At 33.3% G+C, this 13,788-nt stretch overlaps 1 protein-coding gene across 1 annotated transcript in view; it reads right to left on the bottom strand.

Moving 5' to 3' along the window:
- Window positions 1-13,788, bottom strand: part of LOC143247463 (uncharacterized) — a 65,249-nt gene that overhangs the window by 27,724 nt on the left and 23,737 nt on the right. Inside the window, exons 2-3 of the mRNA XM_076495627.1 lie at window positions 8,512-8,686; window positions 7,407-7,550 (exon numbers count right to left, since the gene is read on the bottom strand). Coding sequence (XP_076351742.1) covers window positions 7,407-7,550; window positions 8,512-8,686 — 319 coding nt within the window. The remainder of the gene's footprint in view (window positions 1-7,406; window positions 7,551-8,511; window positions 8,687-13,788) is intronic.

Here is a 13,788-nt window from a genome sequence, read left to right as displayed (position 1 = left end):
CAGGAGATGAAAAAATGGAAAAGATAGTGAGGAAATAGAAATTCCTACTTGATCGCAAGTGTTAAGTTATATTAACGCTCTCAAACTGAATGCAAAAATGAAGGGGCAAAACGAACATCATGAAAAAGCCCATTAAAAAAAGCACGAAACAGTTGAAATTGGATACTTTCTTCAAATAAATTTGGTTAAGATTTTGTGTACTTATGCATATTTTGAATGTCTATTTTTATTCTTATTCTAATAAATATAGCAAAAACAGTATAATAACTTTATTTACTAACGTCTTACTTCCCTTGAGTCAAGCAAGTATAACGTTCCGCTCAAAAATTATATTTTATTAAGGAAATGCATGTTCACTATATCTCAGCCGGAAAACCTACTTAAGCCGGATATTTGACTTGGTATCGTGCGATTTCGTCTTAAACGGGTTTTACTGCAGGTTGTTTTGCTCTGTTATGCTTACATACGTTTCTTGACTTGTAACCCTATATTTCAACTCCTCTTTAATTCGTATTGCTCATATGTTTTCATGTGCCATGAGCTATTACGTGAAGCCTTATTCTACATTAAACACTGGAATTTAAAATTTAGTGCTTGGCATTATGGCATAATTATAAGAAAATTTAGGCGTTTTTTATACTTTTTAAAAGAGTTTTTAGATATAATATTACTATATAATATTGTGGTTTGTTATTAAGCACAAAGCTACACAAGGGATTATTTGTAATCTGCCCATCATGGGTGTCAAAACCTGGTTTCTAGTAATATAAACCAGCAACATACCTCTGTGCCACTGGGGGAAGTGGTAAATCATTACTGCCAAAAGCCAAATATAATCATAATCTACATGATATTATCTTCGGTTATTATGATGAAACATATTTAAATGATGTTTTTTTAAACATCTTATCATAAGACATTTGCATTAAGGCCTAGTATGTTTTTAACTATATTTTTAATTTAATCCCTTAAGTTTCAAGAATAAGAAAATCGCCAAAAAATAGTTTAACAATCACACTATATTTATCATAACCATTGTCAACGACATTTTACACTCAAACAAGAGCTCTTCAGACAGGCTGGGATACAACAACAAATATACACACACACACACACACACATAAATATTCTAATGCCATCAAGTACATTAATTGTACATAGTTGATCACATGAGCACTATAAACATAATAATGAAATTAGCACAATCCAAAGACGTTCAAAATGAGACTAAAAAATCAAAAATTATTTCTTTGTTGTTATCGTTAACTCATAATAGAAAATGCCTGTGGCCATCCAACCCGAACGCTTTGGGAACATCCAATTAATCAGACAAGATTCAAATGCAGATGTCAAAGTAATCAGCAAATAAAGGTTAGTAGTCGAGTTCTTGAACCCGCAATCAGTCCTGCTGTCTGTAGCTATTTCTGGTAAGGCAGTTCACCTTAATACGTAGATATAATTTTAAAAAGTAGAAATAAACCGCCTTACATTTCTACAATGTTAAACTCCCAATCTCCACCCTTTTCTCTGATATTATAAAATCTACAAAAAGGCAAATTGCCCAAACAAATGAGACAAAATATTCTTGTAGTAGAAATCGATCACCTTATATGTCTACAGTTTAGAAGATACCTAACTTCTACCGTCTTATTTCACCACAGTGATGTTAAACATTACTAAACAAACTGGATAATAATAACTCTTAAACTCCCCTCCCCTATCTTTTAGAAACTTTAAGTATAAACGGGATAAGATGAGATAAGCCCTGCTATCTGAATTTGTTCTTTCCGTCTTTGTATACTGAATAAGTACCTAAATATTTTAAAACTAGTTACTTTTGGGTTAAGTGTGACCTTGTGTAACTAATAGCTACTAAGTTTTCCACGAAGTAGTTTCCATAATCGAGAATTTACCTTTAACACATTTTTATACTTATTATAAAAGAGTTTGGAAAACTTATTTGCAGCTTATTTATCGCCATTACTATTATTATAAATTGTTAAATCATTTTTAAGTCAGAAGCGGTGGGTATACCAAGTACAGGCAAATCAGATTCCCTTCTTTCATCAGAAACAATCACCTGTAATCACAAAATTAATGTGTAAGTAAGGTGCATGAATATCACCAATATTACTTCTTTCTATTATAAGTTATTTTGGATATATTTGAGCTGAATTAAAATTCAAGTTGTTAGTGGAGGTTAAATCATTTATGAAACGAAAGGTATAATTATATAACTTGTAGTTCAACTCATTTACTGCTAAATCGCCGTAAAGGGTACGCGCTGCGTACGGCAGTTGAGTGCAAATGTACGATGTAAAGCTTGCAAAAATTTCGTGCGCGTTTATAGCATTTGCAGTTATTGGGTTAATACCTGTTACAAAAATGAATTTTTATAGAAAAACAGATACAACTTGGCTACGTTTGAAGAGAAACGAACATCTATCGGAAAATCCACGGTTTGCTTATGCACTTGTTAATTAAAAGTAATATAATTGTTATATACAAAAATTAAATATACCTTTGCATTGATACTGAGTGAATTACAATTTTGGAAAAAAATATTTCTGTATTTAAAGAATCATAAAATAGGTTATTAAGAACCTTAATTAAGTATTTTAAATCGATTTTAACGTATAATGTATTAAAATTATAAGTAGTAGCAAGAATAGCTGTGTCTGAATAGATATAATTCGTTAAACATTCCAAAAGCAGAACGTAATCTTGAATGATCCAAAAATAGTGGTTCGAATCATTTCGTGATAATACCCTTATTTTTCTTTCAAATGAAACGTCTAGAATGTTATGATGTACAATAGAAACAGGCTTAGTAACATAAACAATAACTTAACAGGGATTTTATACAATTCTGCAATTGTATGTAAAAATGGTAAGTTAGAACAAGTTGAATCTGAACGTACATTCCATTTTTATGGCCTTTTTCAGATTAGTGTTTGTTTGTTTTGGAATTTCGCACAAAGCTACTCGAGGGCTATCTGTGCTAGCCGTCCTTAATTTAGCAGTGTAAGACTAAAGGGAAGGCAGCTAGTCATCACCACCCACCGCCAACTCTTGGGCTACTTTTTTACCAACATTATAACGGCCTCACGGCTGAAAGGGCGAGCATGTTTGGCGCAACTGGGATGCGAACCCGCAACCCTCGGATTACGACTCGCACGCCTTAACACGCTTGGCCATGTCGGGCCCTCAGATTAGTGAGAAATGTACTGATATTTAAAGTACTCTTTGTAAATATGTTGCACGCATTCCGTTAGATAACATTTGTGCAGATAATATTTCATATAGAAAACTAAAATTATAACTAGTTTTATCAATGTGAGTCATAATAAGTTGTTCTTGAGTTTCTCTAATTTCAGTTGTAAAAATATTGAAAGAAACATTTCTTTTATGTTTACATAAATTTAAAGTTTTTAAACAGGTTTTTATGGAATTAATAAATATTAAATAATATTGAAATAAAGGAAAGAACTATTGTATTGTAATAAATTTCAAATAAAAAGTATATGATGATTTATCTCTACAACATTTAATTCATAAAGTTGGTCAAGAAGAAATAGTTCCAATCAAATTATTAAAAATTATAACTAATCTTAAATACGGTAAACCTAGACAATCTCTTCTTTTTAACTACATAAATGTATTCAATAATTAACTCTTAAAGAAATAGATAATTACCTTGCAACTATATCAGTAGTGATGTTATTAACTCTTTTCATAATAATATTGTGTGAGGTTTTGTAAGGCTGGATTATTTATAATAAATGTTTATGAGTTGTTAGCAATAAATTTCAAAGATGAGCAAACATCGATACAGTCTGCTTGTTGTAAAATAACATATTAAACCTAATTAAACGTATATATAAACATCTGTTACACTGTTGGTTACCACAGTTGTATCCAGAGTTTCCAATATTTGCTCCTTTTTGTTAAAGTCCACACAGGATGATACAGTTACTTTAGAACACAACTGACAAAACGAATTATTCTTCTATGCTATGCTACTATGATACAATGCGTGATAATTTCATTTTAAAAATCGCCACTATACACTCTTTATCGCTAAGCTCATTATCATGCAGTCTAAAAATAGAACCAAATAATCATTTTTCGAAGTGTACTCATTCCTCGATAGAAGTCGAGAACATTTCACGCAATACGAGGTAATCTGAAGCAATAATATACAATTAAACCGACGAGAAACTCAAAGTTCTAAAAACGTGGCATAATAATCTTACCATTGTAAACAATCGTTAATTCATAATAATTGAGCCACACATCATATGATTCGTAAACAGTTAAAAAAATAAACTTACCGTTAAATATTGCTTCTAAAAATAACTTATTATGACACTCACGTTGTATAAACTATCTGAATCACGATGCTCGCGTAAAACTTAAACTGAAACAGTTGTGTACACTTAACATATTCTTATAGGAAATTTAAAAATTAAAAGGCATAAAATTGATTTCAGATAAACGTTCTAAACTTAGAATTAAAAAAGACAAAAGTGAAATCTTAAAATATTTTAAAATACATTGACAATCACATTATTAAAATCAGTAAAAGATATCATTATCCTGTGTTTTCATTTTGGAATAGAAACTATTTTTATTAATTCCTTAAAAAAAGATTAAAAATTTTAAATTTATCTAAATACAAGATAGATTTTTTTAATATGTTTTAAAATAAAGTTAGAGAACTTAGTGAAAAAATTGTTTGTTTGTTTGAATTTCGCGCAAAGCTACACGAGGGCTATCTGCGTTAGCTGTCCCTAATTTTGCCGTGTAAGACTAGAAGGAAGGCAGCTAGTCATCACCACCCACCGTCAACTCTTGGGCTATTCTTTTACCAACGACTAGGGGGATTGACCGTCACATTATAACGCCCACAGAGCTGAAAGGACAAGCATGTTTGGTGCAACGGGGATTCGAACCCGCGACCCTTAGATTACGAGTCCAGCACCTTAACAATCTGGCCATGCCGGGCCGTGAAAAATTTGCGTTGTATATAAAGAGTCCCCAAAATACAGTGAAACATGAATAATTTGTTCAATAATTCCCTGAATAAACTTTGAGATCTAATTTCATGGCTGAAGATGTATAGTTTCTTGACAATTTAATTAATACCGTGTGATTAGTCTAGAAACGTTAAATTTTAATAAAACATCTTAAATTACAAGGTGTTTTAATTCAAAACTTGTGTGAATATTGTTTGAATAAGCAAGTGAGGGTTTTGGATAATAAATGTTAATGTTGCTTGATTATGTATAATATCTTTACCCTACCAAACAACACTCTTGCTACACTTAAAAATACTTGTATTTTCCTCTCAAATTTAGCATCTCCGAAAGAATTTAAGTGACTAAATTGAGTAAATGTGGATGTATGTTATCCTGTGAATAATACTGAAGTTAGGAGACGAATTAATGTTGTTTTTTGTTTAAGCGCAATAGCAAATAATGGACTATACGGCCTCTGCTTACTAAGTGGATTTTATTGTTGTGAGTCTTTAAGTTTACTGCTCACCTGCAAAAAGAGGAATTAGTGCAGAGACACGTTGAATAAGCTATTGTGTGAAATCTTACAGTTAATAAATGTTTATTAAGATATTTCGAGTTCCAAATGAAAATAATTAAATGCTTAATTGGTTGGACATGCGTGCCAGGATGTGGATGATAAGGTCCAAAGTTCGATTCTGTGATACGCTTCTTAATATAGTCTGTACTTTTAGCTTTGGGCACATCATATAAGTAGTAGTAGTCATTACTACTATTTGGTTCAAAAAGAGCCATGTAAGCAGCGAGTGAAATTCACTTGTTGCTTTTCCTCTTGTACTTGAACCTTGGATTGTCTTAAACTGATAGCTTAGGCCATCTATCTCATAATATACAATTCAGATTGAAAATACCAAGTACATATTATTTAATAACAAATAAATCTTAAAATAATGAAACAGTAATAAATAAGACCACATAAAGCAGAAAGTTTGAGGAAAATAAAAATGATGTATTATCTTTTGACATGCATTGAATAAGGAGGAGGTGCTTTTGAATACAACGTTGTCTAATTGGTGTATTTTATTAAAAATTGAATAACTGGGTTTTTACATGAAACACTGACATCGCGAGCTAAATACATCAGTATTATCAGATTTTCTTTCTATACGTAAACATTTTATTAGTTGAAAAATGGAATTTTCGTATTTGAAAAACACTTTTCTATAGATAGCTTTTACTATTCACGCTTTGTGTAATTGAATTTTTACAAAAAATACTGAAAATGAAAACAAATCAAATCTACTTCTGTAAATTCCTTTTCATCCTTTGTAATGGCAGTTGAAAAAGTTTCAAGTTGATCGTTCCATTAACGACACCTTCAGGACAAGCAGGCATCTTCTCACATTTCGTGTAAAGTGACAAATATTAGGATGAATGGAATTTTCCTAACTACAGCTTGGACGATAGTGTTATCCTGATAACAGCAAATAAGACCATCCATTAGGCTTCTGTTTCTAATGGATCAGAGAATACACACGACACCCGCAAGCCTTCCTCGTGTGATAACATAGATGAAAAGTTCCTACGTCAAGTTCTGCTACATTTTATACTATCACTAAGGCTTCCCGAGTATACAACAGTTTAAAAAAATTCTTGAAATGTATTCAGTTTTCTTTTCTCCTTAGTTTATTATCTTTAGTGCAAGGAGAATTACCAATCACAACTTTCAATATCCATTACTACATGACAAATGGAATGCAGCTATTTATTTGGATTACTCCTTCGTATATTCACTAAACAACCTCTCTTGCATAACACTGTGTTCTAATATATATATATACATACATATATAAATATATATATACGCATTGTTGTCCGAATACTGTTTGTTATCGCTCATGCAGAGCTTTTCATAATAAATAATGTTAAAATAAAATACATAATCTAGTGTTGCTAATCCTTACAAAGAAATTCTAATTTGTAAACAACCTTAAATAAAAAGTAATAATGACATTTCGGTTACTTAATACGGTTCGCACCATAACAGTTATAGATTATGAAAACTAATGCTATATATGTATTGCTTAGACTAGCTGTATATTTTCTCGGATCCTAGTATTAGCGAAGGGTCTGGACGTCGCGGGATATGGCAAATATAGAGTGGTTAAGCTATTATAATGATTATTTTCATGGATTCTTAGAATTAATAAGAGATTGTGACTAGTCCTCGTATAACTGAAAATCTCTGAAATGGTACTGAGTATTATAATACTTTGGCATACAGTCTAAAAAGTTTAATTTTCGATCTACACTTATAATGTCAACAAAAGTTACTAAGTTGTTATTTTGACGACGTAAGCAAACATGCTGTGCACCTACGCAACCTACCTGAGCGGCTGGTTGCGAACTCAGAGAGTGGAACAATTTCTTTTGCATTTTCTTTTGATTTTGCAAGTGAAGTCAAATGCCGAGGTGGTGGCGTTGCGTCAGGATTTTCTAAATTCATGGTGAATTGAAGTGGACCGTCATAGCCTGCGAAATTATAAAATATTAAGTATAAAGAGTGTAAAAAAAAAAAGACCTGTGTCAGGATGGGTTTAATCTGGCTTTTAGATCTTCGTTCTAATAATGTTTATTACCAGTAGTTCAAACGTCATCAACTGGTGTAACTAAATATTCCATACTAGGCTAAAAGTGATTGTGGTAAACATAAATTTAATATACACCGTGTTCTTGCCAAGAAAGCCCGTTTTACACTGTAAATAATTATATTATACGATGTAACATCTATGTTGATTTGTTATTACTTGTTCGTTTGTTTTTTAATTTTGCGCAAAGCTGCACGAGCGTTATCTGTGCTAGCCGTCTCTAATTTAGCAGTGCAAGACTAGAGAGAAGGCAGCTAGTCATCACCACCCACTGCCAACTTTTGGCTACTTTTTTATCAACTAATAGTGGGATTGACCGTCACATTATAACGCCTCCACGGCTGAAAGGGCGAGTATGTTTTGGGGATTCGGACTCACGATCCTCGGATTACGAGTCGAGCGCCTTAACCACTTAGCCATGCCAGGCCTTGTTATTATTCATCGAAAGTGAAAACTCCGATAATAACATGTAAATTAATGACCTTACGATACTTACACAATGATAAAACATGCATACGTTCGAAGCTTCAAGTCAGTTAATTATTGCAAGTCTATATTAACAAAATATACCCAAAACTTACTTTCCAACTGTTAAATAAAATATAATATTTATATTTAATTTTGTCGGTTATTAAAATCCCTTCTCGTATTTAAACAAATGAGTCACACATAAAAGTGGTTAGTGTTATTTGAAATCCAAATGTGTAGTAAAACACAGTGTTATAATTTACTGAAAACATATTTAAGATGCCACGACACCACACTTAAAATATACAGATATATTTATTTACATTATTATCTTTCAACATGATCTTGACTCAAATGTAACCGAAACTGAAACTTACAGAGAACAGTACTGCGGTTGATGTTTCTCCGAACACTGTATCCTGCTATTAGTGGTTTCATTTCTTCTTGTACGGGTATTTTTCGGCCATTAACAGATGTTGGTTGAGTCTCAGAAGTCGTTAACATTCCGAGAGTTCGTCTCTTTTGTTTCTGTTTCTGTTCCAGAACTTGTTTCTATAAGAATTTACAACAATATTACAATCATTTTATAATATGAATTTTACGGTTTTTTTTGTATTACAATGTAAAAGTATTCAGAATGGTTTTGTCTGTTTGTTGCTAAGTGCAAAGCTTTATAATGGGTTATCTGTGCTATGTTGATCGCAGGCGTTGAACCCCGAATATTTGTATTATAAGATATCAGCCATGTAATAGTAACACGTTAAACGTTTAAATGTACGTAATGCTGCCATCGTTTATCATTATATAAAATCGTTACTGGTTCTTGTTATTTCTAAACAATCCAAAGTCAAGTTCAATAACTAGGACTCATGGTTAACAAACATTATTTTTCTCTCTTGCCAGGATTTAGCTTAAATATTTGGCAATAGTCGAGATCACAGATTGTGAATAAAGTTCCTGGTTCATAAAACAGGGGTAAAAGGGCACAGACATCGTTACAGTAAGTGGTCTAATGGTATACTGTAACATGGCAAAGTCTGGAAAGCAAACAGCGTTAACAGGACACAGACATCCCTACAGAAAGTGGTCTAGTGATATACTGTAACATGACAAAGTCTTGGAAGCAAACAGCGTTAACAGGACACATATATCCCTACAGAAAGTGGTCTTGTGGAATACTGCAACGTCACAAGGTATGGGAAGCACTAGAAGCTTATCAATCTATACGCTCTCGAGTATGGTTGCTATTCTACGGTATATATATCTATCTATATATAACTTATGGCTTTGTAAAAGTCATAGATTACTTATTATCACAGTCCTTTAAACTCAAGCTTCTGGCAAAGTAAGTTCCATTACATTTTACAAAATATGTAACTCACTTATACATTTGTAATATTATTAACACCACAGATGAGCCTTTCGATTACACTAAACTTGCTCTTGTTAACTGTACATTTTATTTAAAATAATGATAATTTTCGGAGTAAACCTGCTTGCCCTTTATTTCTATTCTAAATGGTACTTTGTGAAAATTTCTAACTTAATACTCAGATTACTTCCCCTGAGAATCAGGTACTAGCGTTCTTCTTCTTAGAACCAGCTGCAAAGTATCTCCTCATTTCCATTTTAATTGAAATCATATGTAAACTGCACGTGAATCAAACCAGTTTTAGAAAACAATATGAATGCATAATAAGTTATGATAAACACTTTGGCAGAGAGACCGCCATAATTCATTTTCAAATCAATTTCTGTAAGTGGTAACTCTTGACATATGCTGGATTCGGGATTCGTCTTAAAAAGGATCCAGATCGGGTTTAAGTTGCTCGTTCTGGTTTCTCTATCAATTAAATAAATAAGCATAACAATGAAATAAAACAAACTACAAGAATAGTCGGATGTGACCGATTCACCTGCTGTAACAATATAATCCTGCAGAAAGAGAGTGAGAAACGTCCTCTACATAATATAAATTATAGTTCTTTCTCTTTCTCTGAAACATTGTGGAGAGAACAAGAGATATATTCCCTCTTCAAAAATAATTATTGAAGACCAAATCCTTCTTTGAATCTGGTTATATTATATTATATAAATAATGTTGGTGTGGTGTTTGTCAGTGTAGTTTTTACATAGTATAGACCTTGGTTTTGTTCCTGGTTTTTCAATAAATTTGGTATTAACTAGAATGTAATATTTTGTTACTAGTTTTTGCCAAATGTTGGTTAATTTTCTGCTGACGTCAGGAATATATGGTATGCAGCAGTATTATTTATAAAAGACAATGTGATAACTGCCACGACTTCTATATTAAAGAAATAAGTAGAAAAATGGAAACCAGATTCAAAGAACACAAAAAGTCACCTTCACACGTTTTTGAACAGTGCAAATCAAATAAACACAACATAAGCATAAAACACACCCAAATACTAAATAAATAAACAAACATAAACAAACTCAAAATTAAAAAGAGCCTTACTTATACAACAACTCAAGCTCAAAATAAACCAATACAAAGGAAAACCTTTATACTTATATTAATAAATGTAATCTAATATCTAAGCACGCCCTCTACATTCCTACACTCAATTACACAACCCCTTCAAACATGTGGTCAGCTATCGGCCAGTTACCTCTTTCTTTCTTTGTGAACCTGACGATCACTGAAGAAGGTCGAAACGTTGTTCGTTCCTTTATACAGAGTTGTCTCTATCCATACCAGCCGTTCTTACATATATATTTTTCTCTACAAGTGGATTCTCGTCATCATGAATTTGGTGACCAGATGGTTAAAGAGCTTGACTCACAATATGAGAGTCGTGGGTTTGAATTCCTGTTTCATCAAATATGCTCGTCCTTTCTGCTGTGTGGGTATTATTAGGTGTCGATCAATCCCACTATATATTGGTAAAAAAGTAGCTCAGATTTGCCGGTGGATGATGATGAATGGATGCTTTCCCTCTAGTACTCCTCTGCTAAATTAGGAACAGCTAGAGCAGATAGCCTTCGTGTTGCTTTGCGCAAAATTCAAAACAAACAAACAAATGTGCTTACAAACATCATGTTTCTTAAATGCGCTTTGGTAGGGCAAACGGATGCGATGGCACCTCCTAAATTTCGCTCATATATAGATAAAACAGGATTAAGACGAAAAACAGCCTCTGAGTAATCAAAGTCCACCATTTTGTTTACGAAAGGAGCATTCTCACTGACCTCTCCCAGCGTAGCTTCATCACTCCTTTACAATCCTTTCAAAGGTAGCACCCCTTCTATGTTTCTGATTATATCTTTGTAATTATGTTAATCTATAATCAAAGTTTCACTTTTGCACTACATCTCTCTCTGTCAATTCAGTTTTACACTTTTCGCACATAGCTACATGTGCTATCTGCTCTAGTAGTCCTTAGTTTTAAACTGACAGGCCAGAAGAAAAGCAGTTAATTAATAACACCTATTCCTTCGTTTTTATAACGCACCTACGGCATTAAGGTGTAAAGCGCAATTTTACAGCAGTGGGATCTGATCCATGTAGTAACTGATTCACAGTCCAGTCACACTAATCACCATGTCACCTCAAATGTAAATTGTATAATTATTTTTCATGAATACGTAGTTCAGTTCCATAAAAAAGGACCCAACAACATCAAAACTGTATAAAGTAACAAGTTAAAATCAGACAGATATATCAAGACGGTGGTACAGGTAACGAATGTAACCTGAAGTACAAAAATTAGATGTATAGAGTCAACAGATGAAACATACAAGAAAAAAACACTGGAATTTTTGTGTTGTTTTTATTCTTCGTTATTGTTCTTTTTCTTAGCTCAAGTCAACACGACTGCCTATCTGCACTCTGTCCGAAATATGGGAATAAAATGCCTGATTTTAGCGTTTTAAGTCCGTAAACCTACCGATGACCCATTGGGAAACTTTATTACTGGTAAGTAAAGTGTAAATATTTGTCATAGTGCCTTAGCCACTTCTAATGTGAATAACTTAAAGTAAATTCTCTAATTCTTTAATATGAGTTTTATGTTTTGTTTAATTTTCTCATGTGACTCACTGGAAAGCTTGATAGCATAAAACGCGGAGCTCGGCATGGCCAGGTGTTTAGAGCACTCGACTCGTAATCTGAGGTTCGCAGGTTCGAATCCCCGTCCCATCAAACACGCTTGCCCGTGGGGGCGTTATTAATTAACGGTTAGTCCCACTATTCGTTGGTAAAAGAGTAGCTCAAGAGTTGGCAGTGGGTGGTGATGACTAGCTGCCTTCTCTCTAGTCTTACACTACTAAATTAGGGACGGTTAGCGCAGATAATCCTCGTGTAGCTTAGAATGAAATTAAAAACAAACAAACAAGCTTAAAACGCGAAAAATCCGTGTTCGATCTCTGTGGTGACCATAGTGCAAATAGCCCATTGTCCAGCTTTGTAATTAATTACAAACAAGTTTTGTTTTGTTTGTTTTTAACAGTAGTGAGCGGCATTTGTCTGTCACTGCAGTCAAATGACCCCCGTGTAAACAAGAAACCCAGAAACGTACTGCTTGCTTAACTTTCTCACTTCGTAATGTACCCATAGTTCCTCCAAAATAAAGTCAAAATACTACCGATCTGAATAGTTTATCCATTATTCAGTAACACAGATTCTAATGTCGCTAGTTACACAGTTTCATTTCTGAAACTAATATGACTTGGTATGAGACGGCTAAACTATTTCTAAATTTATCATCATATTCTTAACCTCTCGTGTTATTGACATATACAAAAAAAATCACCATTTAGTTCAATCATCCAGCATGTTATAGCCACCAAAAAATAATTCAAAAATCTTTTTGGTTCATTGAATGGAAGTTATCCATATAAGCGTCTCTTTTTATAAGGAGTAGCACAATGGTACGTCTGTGGACTTATAACGCTAGAAACCGGGTTTTGATACACGTGATGGGCAGAGCACACATAACCCATTGTGTAGCTTTGTGCTCAATGAAGAAAAAGAAAATAACAAATTTTTATAAAGAATCCACAGCTAAAAATTCAAGCTTATACTATTACACCAAGTTCGGATTTTTGAACTTCTTACTATCTATTCTACAGATAAACAGTAACGTTGGTCAAATGTAATTTCTTTTTGTTTCGAAAATAATTAAAGTTGCGTAACATAAGTCGAAAAATTGTTTTCACTAGTCAGTCGCCATTGTCACCTTTTTTTTTCCTTTTTTTTGAGGGGTGATGAGAAGGGATTAGTAAGAAAATAATGACATGATTATCCAGATAGGTAGCTAGTGTAATGTAGTTTACGTCTTCTAGTCTTTTTCTTGTAATTTACATCAGCTCGGTTGTTAATATTTTGGGTTTCAGTAACATAAAAGTGGGGGTTCGGCATGGCCAGGTGGTTAAGGCACTTGACCAGTAATCCGAGGGTCATGGGTTCAAATTCCCGTCACACCACACACGCTCGCCCTTTAAGCCGTGAGGGCGTTCTAAATGACGATCAATTCCACTATTCGTTAGCTCAAGAGTTGGCGGTGGGTGGTGATGACTAGCTGCCTTCCCTCTAGTCTTACACTGCTAAATTAGTGTACCTTTGCGCGAAATTCAAAAACAAACAAAAAACTTAGGGTGTATTAGAGGCAAATAATTATTGCTTTGCAAGT

Source organism: Tachypleus tridentatus, chromosome 1, assembly GCF_004210375.1.
Source record: "Tachypleus tridentatus isolate NWPU-2018 chromosome 1, ASM421037v1, whole genome shotgun sequence".
Classification (NCBI taxonomy): Eukaryota; Metazoa; Arthropoda; class Merostomata; order Xiphosura; family Limulidae; genus Tachypleus; species Tachypleus tridentatus.
Note: the sequence above shows the minus strand (reverse complement) of the source record. Positions and strands in the feature narration are given on the sequence as shown.